Here is a 16,212-nt window from a genome sequence, read left to right on the forward strand (position 1 = left end):
CGGGGTATCAGTCTATACACAAAAATAGCCTAAAAGTAAACAAATGACTTTCTACATCCTTCTTATTGTATTTATATTTCTACACATGCAGTGGCATGCAAAAGGTTGTGCACCCTTGCTGAAAATGTCCGTTACTGTCAATAGTTAAGTGAGCAGAAGATGAACTGATCACCAAAAGGCATAAAGTTAAAGATGACACATTTCTTTTCAGCATTTTATCCAAGATGAGTGTACTGTGTTTTGTTTTGTACAATGATACAGTGAAAACATGAAAGGAGCACCATAAAAAAGTTTGGGCACACCAAGATATCGGCGGTCTCAGACCTTCATTTGCTTGTTAGGGCTATGCCTTGTTCACAGTCATTATCAGGAAGCCAGAGGTGATGCAAATTGCATAGCGACCATGGGCTTCTCTAAACAGCTACCTATAACTTTGAAAATTAAAAGAATTGATGCTCACAAAGCAACAGAAGGCTGCAAGATAGCAAAGCATTTTCAGGTAGTAGTTTCCTCAGTTTGTACTGTTATTAAAAAAATGCCAGATAACAGGAATGGTGAAGGTCAAGCTGAGGTCTGGAAGACCAAGAAAACTTTATGAAATAACTGCTCATGGGAGTCATAGAAAGGCAAATAAAAATCCCTGTTTCACTGCAAAAAGACCTTCAGGAAGATTCAGCAGACACTGGAGTGGTGGTGCACTGTTCTACTGTGCAGCAACACCTGAACAAATAAGACCTTCATGATAGAGTCAGCTGAAGGAAACTTTTCTTGCATCTTAGCCGCAAAATTCATCACCTGAAGTTTGCAAGTGAACATCTAAACAAGCCTGATGCATTTTGGAAACAAGTTCTGTGGACCAGATGAAGTCAAAATAGACCTTTCTGGCCACAATGTGCAAAGGTATGTATGGAGGAAAAAAACGGTACAGAATTCCAGGAAAAGATCATGTATCCAACTATTAAGCATGGGGTTTGATCGATCATGCTCTGGGCTTGTGTTGCAGCCAGTGGCACAGGGAACAGGTCATTGGTAGAGGGAAAAATGGATTCAAATAAATACCAGCAAATTCTGGAAGCAAACATCACACCATCTGTAAAAATGTTCAAGTTAAAACAAGAATGGGTCCTACAACAAGATAATGACCTGACCTAAACATCACTGAAAATCTGTGAGTAGATCTCAAAAGAGCAGTGCATGCAAGACAGACCAAGAATCTTGCAGAATTAGAAGCCTTTTGCAAGGACCAATGGGTGAGAATACCTCAAGTAAGAACTGAAAGACTCTTACTGTAGCTGGCTACATAAAGTGTTTATGAGCTGTGATACTTGCCAAAGGGGGTCTTACTAAGTACTGACCAGCTCAGGTGCCCAAACTTTTGCTTTTTTGGTATTTTGTACCTGTGAATGATGGAAATGGAAACAATTTAGATTAAAATATTAAATAAATGTGTCATCCTTAACTTTATGCCTTTTGGTGATCTGTTCATCTTCTGCTCACTTAACTATTGACAGTAATAGTCATTTTAAGTAATGGTGCCCAAACTTTTGCATGCCACGGCATGGTTATTGGTAGCATGCGCTTCCCATGCACTCTTTCCAACATTTTTAAGTAAGATAAAAAAATTTGACCATTAAAGGCCTAAAAACAAACTACTTTAAATCTGTACTGTTTATTTCTATGTGTACAGATGTTTGTGGTTTTTTGTAATCAGAGTAAATTTAATGAAAATTAAATGACAAAACTTAAATCATAAAAATCTTTAAAAGGAAATTACTACAACAAAATATATACATTTCTAAGTAGATGCTAAGGTTTGCACCTTTGTCAATATCCTCTGAAAAGTAAGCTAAAAGCTTTCTTTCTAAAAAACTCAAAATAAACAAATACTGTAGATTTTTTACCATCACCATACTGGTGGTAATATTTCAAAGGGAATTTTATTAGAATCAAAACACAACCTTCAATACTAAAATATTTATGTAAGTCAACATATCTACAGCTGATCATTTTATTCTTCTTCTCCTAAACTCGTTGGTCTTGTTGGCAATTGCAGTAATCTAAGCAATACAAGCTCAACAGAATCAGACTTTGTAATATACTTTGTTTTTTGTGGAGGGGAACTGATCACATTTTTTTCCATTGAAACTTACTATGACAGTAGATCAGTACATATTTATAGGATGCTACAAAAAAATAATAAAAAAAAAGATTCTCAAGGCACTCTACTGCTGCAAAGAATACCATCAAATTGCTTCTGTATTGTGTTTGAAAACTGGTGAACAAAAATAACCTAACAACAGAGCATTTTATCAGCCTAGAATACTGCCAAAACCTACTCTACAATTCTCTTGTCTCATGTACATCTCTAAATTACTAGGTGTCATAGAACTGCTTAGTAAGAAAGCTTTCGGTTTAGGACATAGTAGCCACTTAGGAGAACTGCCAATACAGGATCTGAAATCTGATTTTAAAATTTTGCTGCTGGTTTTTAAATCAATATATGGGTATGCTCCTGTGTATTTATCCAAATTGTGTGTTTTACACCAGTCATTCAGAGAGCTTAGATCTACCAGTCAGCTGTCTGTTATTGTCCTTCGTACAAAGTGTAAAACTAAGGGGTACAGAGCTTTTGCATCTGCTGCACCTTGTCTGTGGAATTATTTGCCTAATTACATTAAGAAGTGTTTTATTGAAAATCACTTTGCCTACAGTATTACTGATGTTTTACATGTGCTCTAAATTGACATTAAAATTGGCATTTTAACCAGTTTTCTGCAGTTACCTTGAGATGATCCACCATTCTTTCCAGACAGTAATTACATTCTTTACTTAAAAGAAATGAGACAATGTTATAGAAATGAGTCTTCACCCATTCAAGTATTCTGCCTAGCAGATATAGGAATAATATAAAGCAACACAGTTTTAAAAAATGCTCGACATCAAAGCACTGTTAGATTTTATGATAGTTATGAAAACCAAGTGGCCATATACCTTTTTTTGGAAAACCACATTCTTTACAATGGGAGCATGATGGTTTATTCACTCAAATTTGGGGGCGGGGAGACAAAATGTTTTGAAATGTGTTGTTCTATTCAGTAAAAGTAACTGAAGCAGTACAATAAATAAAAGGAAATGTACATTTTAGGTCCCAAAATGCTAAAACATTTATCCCAAACAAAAAAGGCACATTCACAGAAGTATTCAAGTTATAAAAATGATTCTGCAATATTTGAAAAGTCCTTTAAAACATCAGTGTTCTTTGGATTTATTGGATTAGCTTACAGCTACAGTCACTTTTTTATTCCACACTGAGGTGCTTTCGTTTTCTTGCAGTGTGGGTATAGGCATGAAGACGCCATTCTACATCTGCTGTGTTTTCATTTTCCAGTGTTCCCAATTTTATCATATACACTAAAAAAAGAAAAGAAAACATACTTAGTCATTGTGCTTTCTTAAAACTGTATTAAATCAAAAATAGCAAAAAACATAACTAACACTTCGTTTGTATAAGCATGAAGCAACACTAAAAAAAAAATAAGTCTCACTATTTTTAAAGACTTTCACGGTGAAATAAATGCATTGCAGCATTCAGTCTTGAAGCTAACCGAATTAATTTGGTCAAACACTGTGAATTTCTTAAAGGGCCATACTGTGATCAAGCAAACAAGCAATGGTTAGAATTTTCAGTGCAGCCTGCGATACCAAATTGAGGGCGTGCAAAGCAGCCGAAATGAAGTAACTCCATAAGCTGTACTGCATGGGTCATATTAGTGGTGCTGTAGCAAACTTGATTCACTGTAGCAATACAGCTAGCCAAGGATCAAATGGTGACAGTTGAAAAAGGACGACTGCAAGGTTGAGTTTAGGGAGAAGGTAAGACAGGCACTGGGTGGCAGTGAGGAGTTACCAGACAGCTGGACAACTACAGCAGAAGTAGTAAGGTAGACAGCATACAGGGTCCTTGGCATGACATCTGGAAAGAAGGAGGAAAAGGAAACCTGGTGGTGGAATGGGGAAGTACAAGAGAGTATACAGAGGAAGAGGATGGCGAAGAAGAAGTGGGGTAGTCAGAGAGATGCAGAAAGTAGATGAAAGTACAAGGAGATAAGGCATAAGGTGAAGAGAGAGGTGGTGAAAGCTAAAGAAAAGGCGTATGATGAGAGGCTGGACACTAAGGAGGAAGAAAAGGACCTGTACCGATTGGCTAGACAGAGGGACCGAGCTGGGAAAGATGTGCAGCAGGTTAGGGTGATAAAAGGATAAAGATGGAAACATACAAGTGAGAAGGGTGTGTAGAGCAGATGGAAAGAGAACTTTGAGAGACTGATGAATGAAAAAAGAGAGCGAGAAGGCTGGATGATGCGGAGATCGTGAATCAGGAAGTGCAACAGATTATAAACGAGGAAGTAAGGACAGGTATGAAAAGGATGAAGAATGGAAAGGCCATTGGTCCAGATGACATACCTCCAGATGGCAGTCGAGTTTTTAAACCAGATTGTTTAATGGAATCTTGGAAAGTGTGAGGATGTCTGAGGAGTGGAGAAGTAGTGTACTGGTACCGATTTTTAAGAAAAAGGGGGATGTGCAGAGCTACAGTAACTATAGGGGGGTAAAATTGATGAGTCACAGTATGAAGTTATGGGAAAAGAGTAGTGGAAGCTAGGTTAAGAATGGAGGTGATGATTAGTGAGCAGCAGTATGGTTTCATGCCAAGAAAGAGCACCACAGATATGTTTGCTCTGAGGGCGATGATGGAGAAGTATAGAGAAAGCCATAAGGAGTTGCATTGCATCTTTGTGGACCTGGAGAAAGCATATGATAGGGTGCCCCGAGAGAAGTAGTTGAATTGAATGAGGAAATCGGAAGTGGCAGAGAAGTACGCAAGAGTTGTACAGGATATGTACGAGGGAAGTGTGACAGTGGTCAGGTCTGCAGTAGGAGTGACAGATGCATTCAACATGGAAGTGGGATTACATCATGAATCAGCTCTAAGCCCTTTCTTATTTGCAATGGTGATGGACAGGTTGACAGATGAGATTAGATAGGAGTCCCTGTGGACTATGACGTTTGTGGAGGACATTGTGATCTGTAGCAAGAGTATGGAGCAGGTTGAGGAGACCCTGGAGAGATGGAGATATGCTCTAGATAGGAGAGAAATGAAGGTCAGTAGGAACAAGACAGAATACATGTGTGTGAATGAGATGGAGGTCAGTGGAATGGTGAGGATGCAGGGAGTAGAGTTAGCGAAGGTGGATGAATTTAAATACTTGAGACAAAGAGTAACAGGGATTGTGGAAGAGAAGTGAAAAAGATTGCAAGCAGGGTGGAATGGGTGGAGAAGAGTGTCAGGAGTAATTTGTGAGAGATAGGTAACAGCAAAAGTGAAAGGGAAGGTCCACAGGACAGTATTGACACCAGCTATGTTATATGGGTTGGAAACGGTGGCACTGACCAGAAAGCAGGAGACAGAGCTGGAGGTGGCAGAGTTAAAGATACTAAGATTTGCACTGGGTGTGAGGATGGTGGACAGGATTAGAAACAAGTACATTAGAGGGTCAGCTCAGGTTTGAAGGTTGGGAGACAAGGTCAGAGGCAAGATTACTTTAGTTTGAACATGTCTAGAGGAGAGATTCTGGGAATATTGGGAAAAAGATGTTAAAGACAGGCCTTCCTCTTGCCTGGCAGCTCTAAGAGAAAGTTTATGGATGTGGTGAGAGAGGACATGCAGGTGATGGGTATAACAAAGCAAGATGCAGAAAACAGGAAGATATGGAAAAAGATGATCTGCTGTGGCAACCCCTAACAGGAGCAGCTGAAAGAAGAAGTAGTAGTAATTGTTAATTCTGTGAACCTATTTAGTGTTCCAACATTCATTTTTGTCAAAATTTATCACATTATATTAACGTTTGTTAAAAAGCGCATGATCTAATTTTTGTTGTGCATTGTCTTTTTAAGCTAGAACAGTCCTAAGCACCACTTTATAGTGCTTTTTGATACTGCCTTTACAAGTTTATTTTACTAACCAGTAACAGATTGTACAATAGCCCTCTTATCAGAACTATTGGAATTGTAGAAGTAGAAAAGACAATAAAACAGCCAGCCTGCCAACCACATGTGTGATGGCTTTATTATATAATCTTGCTATCAGCAAAAGAAGCTCTTATGAACTTGACACAAGCATATGTGAGCAAATAAAAATATATACCCATAATACTGGGTGGCTACTTTATTAGGTACACCTAGATAGGGTTTGCGCCCCTTAACCGCCCCGAACATTTCCTACAGCTTTTTCAATTACACACAAATACAGTGAATCTCATGTTCTATTATCACCCCACAGTCACTTTATTGTTTCAAGATCTGGGAACTGTGCAGAGAATTGGAGTACACTGCCAGGTTTAAGGTGTCAAAGTGAGATGATGCATTCTTTATGACAAAGTGCATAACCTTTTTTTAAAGTATCCATTTGCAAACGGGTAGATTGTGGCCATAATAAAAATTAAGATTTTTTTAAAAACCTGGCAGGATTTAATCAATAACATTTTAGATTAAGCATTTAAATTGAGGAAGTGGATTATCTTCCCTTATTTATTTACTTACTTTTCCTACTATTAAAGTTTTACTCTGTTGGCCTAGCTCTCTTTCTCATGGATAGGGGTTGATTTGATTTGAACTTAGTTTTGTAAAATATAACTTGCTTGTATGGAATGTTATTTGCTTTTTAATAAATTCAATAAAAAGTAAAAAAAAAAAAAAAAAAAAGAAAAAGAAATTAAGAGTTTTAATATGTACCAAGAAAACATTCCCAGACACCATTATACTATTTGATTTTTCAATGAGGTGACAATTTTACAAATTTTCAATCACCCGGAGTTAGTGACCATGTAACCAATGAAATTTCACCTTCTTGTTCTTCACTGACAGCAATGGAACCAAGTGCAGTTGTCTGCTGCTGTAACTCTTGTGAAGTGGCATGCACTTAGATGTCCCTTGGCAAACAACTGTTGCTCGAGTATTTATGTTTTTTCTTATAGCTTGAATGAGTCTAGCCACACTTCCCTGGTGTCTTGTTTATATGGTGCTTTCATCCAACAAATCACTAGGTGTTTTTTGTTTACTGTACTGTTCTGTGTAAACTCTAGTAAAACATTTATGAGCTGCTGAAACCATTATATCTTGCACCACCAATATCATGGCCACAGTCTTAGGTTTTTATCCCCACTCCAATTCATATTAAACAATTGTACAGTACTTCTTCCTCATGTTAGGCATGCCATATACTGTACAGTGAGCAGCAAGTGGCATTTGAAGGAGAAAGCTATTTGGATTATCATGTAGGTATACCTAATGAAGCAGCCACTGAAAGAGTGTGCAAGCCACTGTGGAATGCATGCAATTCAGAATACTGTGATACTATTGATTATGCTAAATCTGTACAACCCACTCAACTGCATTTAAACATATAAATTATAATAATGAATTTTCTTGTATATTACAGCAACATACTGTATTTGAGTGCTGCCTGATGTATTTATCTGTCAGTTCTGTTTTTATTTGCCATATAAAATATGAGCAAAAAGTAGTTTTTTTCACCAAAACATTCACCAAACATGCCTTAGCAACCTGCCCATTCATAGTTACTGAGGCTGCATCTTTGAGCCAATAGCGCCCAAGATAATGTTATTCAATATACCTATTATACACAACTCTAAGAATAAGGGAATGCTATTTCCTAAAAGAGTGCAAAAGTCACACCTGATTTCAGTGTAATTTGCATCTCTTACTTAAATACAGTGCATTCCGGAAAGTATTCACAGCGCATCACTTTTCCCACATTTTGTTATGTTACAGCCTTATTCCAAAATGGATTAAATTCATTTTTTTTCCTCAGAATTCTACACACAACACCCCATAATGACAATGTGAAAAAAGTTTACTTGAGGTTTTTGCAAATTTATTAAAAATAAAAAAACTGAGAAATCCCATGTACATAAGTATTCACAGCCTTTGCTCAATACTTTGTCGATGCACCTTTGACAGCAATTACAGCCTCAAGTCTTTTTGAATTTGATGCCACAATCTTGGCACACCTATCCTTGGCCAGTTTCGCCCATTCCTCTTTGCAGCACCTCTCAAGCTCCATCAGGTTGGATGGGAAGCGTCGGTGCACAGCCATTTTAAGATCTCTCCAGAGATGATCAATCGGATTCAAGTCTGCGCTCTGGCTGGGCCACTCAAGGACATTCACAGAGTTGTCCTGAAGCCACTCCTTTGATATCTTGGCTGTGTGCTTAGGGTCGTTGTCCTGCTGAAAGATGAACCGTCGCCCCAGTCTGAGGTTAAGAGCGCTCTGGAGCAGGTTTTCATCCAGGATGTCTCTGTACATTGCTGCAGTCATCTTTCCCTTTATCCTGACTATTCTCCCAGTCCCTGCCGCTGAAAAACATCCCCACAGCATGATGCTGCCACCACCATGCTTCACTGTAGGGATGGTGCCAGGTTTCCTCCAAACGTGACGCCTGGCATTCACACCAAAGAGTTCAATCTTTGTCTCATCAGACCAGAGAATTTTCTTTTTCATGGTCTGAGAATCCTTCAGGTGCCTTTTGGCAAACTCCAGGTGGGCTGCCATGTGCCTTTTACTAAGGAGTGGCTTCCGTCTTGCCACTCTACCATACAGGCCTGATTGGTGGATTGCTGCAGAGATGGTTGTCCTACTGGAAGGTTCTCCTCTCTCCACAGAGGACCTCTGGAGCTCTGACAGAGTGACCATCGGGTTCTTGGTCACCTCCCTGACTAAGGCCCTTCTCCCCTATCGCTCAGTTTAGATGGCTGGCCAGCTCTAGGAAGAGTCCTGGTGGTTTCGAACTTCTTCCACTTACGGATGATGGAGGCCACTGTGCTCATTGGGACCTTCAAAGCAGCAGAAATTTTTCTCTAACCTTCCCAAGATTTGTGCCTTGAGACAATCCTGTCTCGGAGGTCTACAGACAATTCCTTTGACTTCATGCTTGGTTTGTGCTCTGACATGAACTGTCAACTGTGGGACCTTAGATAGACAGGTGTGTGCCTTTCCAAATCATGTCCAATCAACTGAATTTACCACAGGTGGACTCCAATGAAGGATGATCAGGGGAAACAGGATGCACCTGAGCTCAGTTTTGAGCTTCATGGCAAAGACTGTGAATACTTATGTACATGTGCTTTCTCAATTTTTTTATTTTTAATAAATTTGCAAAAACCTCAAGTAAACGTTTTTCACGTTGTCATTATGGGGTGTTGTGTGTAGAATTCTGAGGAAAAAATGAATTTAATCCATTTTGGAATAAGGCTGTAACATAACAAAATGTGGAAAAAGTGCTGCGTTGTGAATACTTTCCGGATGCACTGTATATAAGGATATGTGCATAACTGAAAGCTTTAAACCTCATATACAATATAGAAAGAGAAATAATTGACTTTTTCGATATTATTGTTACATTTTTTCATATGCATCTAAAAATTTGGATAATGCTCTGTTTTCATGGTGGTGGGAAAGAACTTGTAAACTAGATAGTGATGCCCAGAAGGAAATGTATTGCTGCACCCACTGGTTCCTTTGAACAATCAACAATGTTGTGTTTAGTTGATCTGCAGTACCTTCCTTAACTGGAGAATGCCCAGAACAAAACAAGATATATGCTTCACAAAACAAGAAATTGCTTGTCTTGCATTTAACAATTCTTAGCCCAAGTCAGCTTAGATTTACCTAAACACACAAGGTACGCCTAGACCTTGTTGGCCTCATCATCAGTGAACTACAAAGATAAATAAAGGATGAAGTCATTAAAGTCAGGCACTGTAGCAAAACAGTTTAGTACATTATGTGTACCCTTGGAAGTCAAAAAGTGATGTACAATTATGCTCTGGTTTGTAGAGCAGAAACTATGAAGTGCTGGTACAGCATATCAGCTTATTTCAAACCCTGGGTAAAACACAAGCTGGTCAAGTTAATTGCTTGTGCAGCTCAGTAAAAGGATTTCCTATTAGACAGAACACAGATGAGGTGAACATTGTACATAGATTACCATATTATTTCTTTTTACCCGTTCTTTTCTGTACAACGATTATATTATTAAAATCATTCCATGGGCCACATAAATGTGCAACCTGTAAACTTCAATACTGTATGTAATAAGTTAAAAGTAAAACATGATTCAGGGTATATTGGTTTTGATTTAAATCTTCCAAAAACATAATGGTGCAAGATTACAGATCAACTGCGGTGGGTTGGCACCCTGCCCAGGATTGTTTCCTGCCTTGTACCCTGTGTTGGCTGGGATTGGCTCCAGCAGACCCCCGTGACCCTGTGTTCGGATTCAGCGCGTTGGAAAATGGATGGATGGATGGATTACAGATCAAAGCGTTACATTCAAATCTGACTGAAGCTACCATTTTTACAAGGGTGAAATTATATTCATACACAAACTACCCAATAGTCCCACTAATTGCCCATTTCAATTCAACATAATACATTCCCTGTAAAACTGTTTTCCACTGACTATCAACAAAAGCTAAAGTCAATCAGTAGGAAAAGTAGGAATTGATCCACAGAACAAATGTTTTACTCATGGGAAATTGTATGCAGCATAAGAGTAAGGAACTCCAATGAACCAATAATAATAAAAAAAATGCACACATACAAATCATATACAGAAAAGTACTTCTGATACATCCAATTAACTGACGCCACTATAACCAAGATTCATTCTCTTATGAATTTTGCTGGGTGAAGTCAGGCAACACAGCTACTACATAAAATTAAATGTACATTTATTTATGCTACAGTGTATTAAATATTATATTATACATACACTTCATCTCAAACCTTGGCCCCACTTCTGTCAGCTCAATGTTTTTATGATCTTTCTTCTTATATGTATTGTGCCTGCAATACCAATGAGGGGGAAAAAAAAACAATACGATATATTACATTGCACAGGAAAACTGAAACATTGCACAAAGCAAGTAGACAACAATTAAATTTAGTATGTTCACTTTAATAAGTATCCTAAGAGTAACATGCAGACTTTCATTTACCTTTTAAAAGTACACAGCATTTGCCACTGCTTACACTAAAGTATGACAATTTTAGTTTCAGTTTATTGTAATATGTTTGGGAAATTTACCACGCAATTAAAATGTTCTGTAATAAGTACATTTCCAAAAAAGTATGTCACAGTTTTCTTCTGATGGAATTTCTATGACCTATTCACAGGGAAATCAGCAAAATAAACACATGCATATGGAATATAGAAACCTACAAAATCCCGTGGCCACAGCCATATTGTTAGCTACATTAGCCTTTTTTGTGAAGAAATTTTTATCTGACTTTAATAAGAATAAACAACCACCATAGAAAAAGCAGGAATGACAATACACAACAACAAACTCCATCCACTCCAAACAATCCTGTTAAAGGGGTCCAAGAAGTACTAAAAGTTACTGATGCCTGTGTAGACCCCAAAGAGAGGCCCGACAGAGTGGAAGGGAAAATTAGGGATTAATAATCGTAGCACTGCTAGCTTCCCACCAAAGGTACAGCAGCTTGTCACTTCTCTATGTTGAAGCCTACTATCTGTTGGTCTGTACCTCAAAAGATCTACTAAGACAAGTGTAAAGAAAGAGGATTCCTAGAAGTTACACAGAGGGAAAGAGTCAGGAGATTTCTAACAAGAGACTAATATTATATTTGCAGTAACATTAACCTGACAAATACCCTTACTTTTATCCAGCAGAGTTTAAGGATTAGTTAGGTCAAGGAGAATACATCAGACAAAAGGGTAATATTACCAGAGAGAACAGAAGGCATGCAATTAGAAACATCAGTCCAGAAAGCAGAGACTGGAGGACAATCCCAAAACATTTGAATAAAACAGCTAGGGAACATTTTAAGGGAAGCATATGACAGATGGGATCAGCAGTCAAATGCATACCATACAGTTTATTGAGTGGGGGGAGAGCAGATGATGTATGAATCTAAAGTGAACATGAGGATAGGTTGTTTTTATAGAAGATGAAAATGCATTATTAAGTATAGCTTTCTATGAGATTGCAGGAGAACAGGAGAACAGGGGAGGTTATGTTGCCAAACTGAAAATAAGGGCAAAGGTGAAGCAGTCAAGACTTCCATACAGTGATGTCACTAGTATAAAGTTATAAATGGAACGGAAAGAAAGTGCTGACAATATTGGGGGCCTGATTTCTTTAATGACTGACTCAATTTAAAGATGAGGGAAAAGAAAACAAAATGAGGGAGGAGTAACAGAAAACTTGGACCTCAGTAACTGGAACATTCCAAGTCCAGAGAGATCATAAATCTACACTAGCTTTTCATATACAGAACCTGGAACATTATCAATAACACATATGGATTTGATAAGACCAGTACTTTCCAACACTGACAACATTTATACAGGACAGTAGCAGGTAAAAGTGCAGAAATCGTGAAACGTCCTCAAAAGGCCAGTGACCATAAATTTCACAGCAGTTTGCTCACAAGGAAATAGACTAATGAAAAGAAAGTAATTACAGCTTATGGTCCTATTTGCCATACAATGTTTTATACAGTGTACTTCTATTGCTAAAATGCATGACAAATAATTGAAAGGTTGGGAAATTGAAGGATAATTAAACTTAAAACAAAAGTGTGTCTGTGTTTAATTTTCTTCAGGGTCAAAGGCCTGCACCTTTTGCTATCCATTTCATTGATCCACCTGCTGCCTCACAGTTTACAAAGAAATCAGCAAGCGAAGTCTGATAAAACCAGGTTTTAATAGTTTCCTCAGTTTTGATTACAAGCAACACACTTATTTCAGAATCATTCCAATTTCCAGACATTTTTAAAAATCTAATCAAACTGTCATGTTTTATGAAAAAGACTAGGGTTGTCATAAACCCCTAGCCACTTTAACATTTGTGTTATTTTTTTCTTTTTTACATGTCTGACACCGACAATATTATGTCTTTGTTCACATATAAGCAGACCTGTTTAGCGTCATAGAATAATACTAGGTCTTCATCAGTGAAACTGCTAGGCTGAATCAACCCCAAGCTTTGTTTATACATGCCTTCAGCTTGGCAATTTACCAGCAAATTCCCGGGATAGTCTGCACATGCCAAAGGGGCTAATGTTAGCGGCAATAATACTGCCGACTCTATCCGTGAGAGTTAATAACCATGCCCTTCATAGCTACATATCCTATTAAGATCACTGCTTATTGGACCTAATAGTATATATATTTTGAGATTCATTGAGGCACAGGGTGTTTGGGAAGGAAGTTAGTTTGAGGAAGTGCTTTAAATAATTATATAGTGATTAAAAACTGTGCTATGATAGTATATTAGTGTAGAAAATGTATGCAAAATATACCAAAGTACAGAAGTTATCTACTGTCTTTTCATGCAAAAGAACTGTAAGCCTGTACATTTTTGTTTATTATCATTGCTTTTGTTGCTCAAATATTGAAATTAACTATAAACTATTTTATAATGATTTTGTTGAATAGCATTGATTCCTAGTATTACAGACTATATAAAATTGATAGCCCATTAAAATATTAAATAAACCAAATACTACAATTAAAGTCTAGGCAGGAGACTTCTTAGAGACCGTTTGAAAGAAGAAACGTAATTATTCATTTGTCCTTGACCATGTACGGTTACAAATTTAACCTTTGAAAACAGTGTAATCATTATACAAATTAAATGGTCACAGAATAAAAAAACACTGAATTTCATATTAACATTCAGTTTTGAAGTTTGCGTAAAATGAACATTTGTAACAGCTGGTTATCCCTGGTTCCAAATCTATAGTATACTCCATTAAATATTTTTACTTTTATAACACATGTTGACATATCAAGATTTGATTTTCATTTAAACATTATCTATAGCTAAAAGTGATACAATATATCAAACATCATTCCACATTGACATTTTATAGTCCACAATATAATTTAAACAAACATATATGGAAATTTTGCACGTGAAAAAAAGTAAGAACACCTCTACCTTTAGTACTACCTCAAATACCTAAAACATGAATCAAGTTCAAATGATTAGAACATATTTAGAAATGCTCTTGATAGACTAGGTCTTATTTAAACCTCAAGACATTTGGCATGGTTCTCTCTTTTTTGTCGAATTGTGCGTTACCTCCAAATCTAGGTCAAAAGATCTCTCTCAGGCTTTCAGAAAGAATGTTATAGAAGCCTACGAGTATAGAAAGAGATTTAAAAAGATCTCCAAATATCGGAAATCAACCATTCCATTGTCTGGAAGATGATATACAAGTGGAGAAGAATTTAAACAACTGTAAACTTGTTTAGGCCAGGCCAAAAGTTCAGCCCGAGAGTAGAACAAAAAACAAGATGTTGAAAGAAGTTTCTAAGAACCCCAGAATTTCATAAAAAAACTACAGTTAGCCCTTGCTACTACTGATGTTAAAGTGCATTAGTTTACTATTAGAAAGAGGCTGCAAAAATTACATCTACTGTATAAGGGAGTTGTGCCAGGTAGTATCCTTTGCTCTCCTGTAAGAACATCAGGACAAGCATTGTGGTGGAAAAGCTATCATTTGGGGATGCTTTGCTGTATTAGGGTCTGGGCAGCTCACCATAACAGAATCTGCTACGAATTATTCATTCCACCAGAGGGTGCATGAGGATAATGTGATACCATTAGAAGACTGAAGTTTAACTAAAAGTGGACCCCAGTACATGATAAAGACCGAAACACACCAGTAAATCCACCAAGTAATGGCTGAAAAGAAAAAAATGAAATGGAGAGTTCTAGAGCGGACAACTCAAGGCTAAAATCTAAATGACATCGAAGCGCTGTAGGAAGGATGCAATATGAACTATATAGAACAAGACACACTTAAAAGAATTCTGCATAGAGGAGTGCGAAAAACTTTTCTTCCATTTAATGTCGTAGACTGCTAAGAAGTTATAGGAAACAGCTACTTGAGGATATTTCTGTAAAAGGGGGGCAATACCAGCTATTACGGCCAAAGATGTGCCTACTTTTTCCAACAGATGGAAATGGCATATCTGTTCATTTATCATTGAGTAAATGATTCCAAAGTCAAATTTTCAATTTCTCCCTCCAACATCACCTTTACCTAAAGACACTGTTTAAATGAAGATCCTGATATGTCCCCGTATATTAAAAAAGAAAAAGCAATTCACTGGGTGTACTCGCACTTTCAATTGAACAAGGGGGCTCCGCCCCCTGCTCGCCTACCCCTGGCGTTTTGAACCCGTGCCCGCTGGGCAGCCACGTGTGAGGATGACGCACGTTTAATACGGAGCGTTCGCCCGTGTCACTCTGGGGCCCCCCACTGTTAAAATGGAGCTCCGTCCGTACTATTATGCGGTGCATTGTGGAGTACGGGTCCACCTGCGCTGTGTGGTGTGGACGTTTAACTGTCGTTGTTTCTGCCTTTATATTCTGTATCTCGGTGTGCATGTGTTTCGTGCCTAGGTTTTTTTGAAGCTGTTGCATTTCAGTTTTCATCATCTGTAACTCGCTCTCCATGTGTTTGTCCCCGTTCTTTAATCCCTTTATAAAGTTTTACTTCGTTTCCAGCAGCTCCGTGTATGACTGTATGTGAATGTGTGCTTTTCAACTTTTATTTTTCTATTTTTATTTATTGATCACTTTCCAGACAGAAGAGCAGCTTCAGCGATAGACTGCTGTCACTGTCCTGCTCCACAGACAGATTGAGGAGATCGTTCCTCCCCCAAACTATGCGACTCTTCAATTCCACGCGGGGGGGTAAACGTTAACATTTAACATTATTATACAAAGTTATTGTCTGTTTTTCACCTGCATTATTATCTTTCTTTAATTTAATATTATTTATTGTATCAGTATGCTGCTGCTGGAGAATGTGAATTTCCCATTGGGATTAATAAAGTTTCTATCTATCTATCTATCTATCTATCTATCTACTCTGTGTTTTATTTCTGACCTCGCTTTATCCTGCTTGCGGCATGTCAGACGGTTCTTAGTCTTTCTCGTTTTACTCTGGGCAGGGTGGCTTTGTTCTGTAACCTGCTCTCTATGTGTTTGTCCCTGTTCTTTAACCTCTTTATGACGTTTTACTTTGTTTCCTACTCTGACGGTTCGTAGTCTCTCCCGTTTTGCTTTCTTTAATATTATTTATTG

General features: G+C 37.8%; 1 protein-coding gene across 1 annotated transcript in view; it reads right to left on the reverse strand.

The window, feature by feature from the left end:
- Positions 1 to 3,258: 3,258 nt before the first annotated feature.
- imp4 (IMP U3 small nucleolar ribonucleoprotein 4) overlaps positions 3,259 to 16,212 on the reverse strand; it is a 37,164-nt gene continuing 24,210 nt past the window's right edge. The window contains exons 8-9 of the mRNA XM_028813415.2: positions 10,854 to 10,927; positions 3,259 to 3,411 (exon numbers count right to left, since the gene is read on the reverse strand). Of these exons, the coding sequence (XP_028669248.1) occupies positions 3,299 to 3,411; positions 10,854 to 10,927 (187 nt within the window). The 3' untranslated portion in view covers positions 3,259 to 3,298. The remainder of the gene's footprint in view (positions 3,412 to 10,853; positions 10,928 to 16,212) is intronic.

The sequence above is a fragment of the Erpetoichthys calabaricus genome, chromosome 11 (assembly GCF_900747795.2).
Source record: "Erpetoichthys calabaricus chromosome 11, fErpCal1.3, whole genome shotgun sequence".
NCBI classification, from domain to species: Eukaryota; Metazoa; Chordata; class Cladistia; order Polypteriformes; family Polypteridae; genus Erpetoichthys; species Erpetoichthys calabaricus.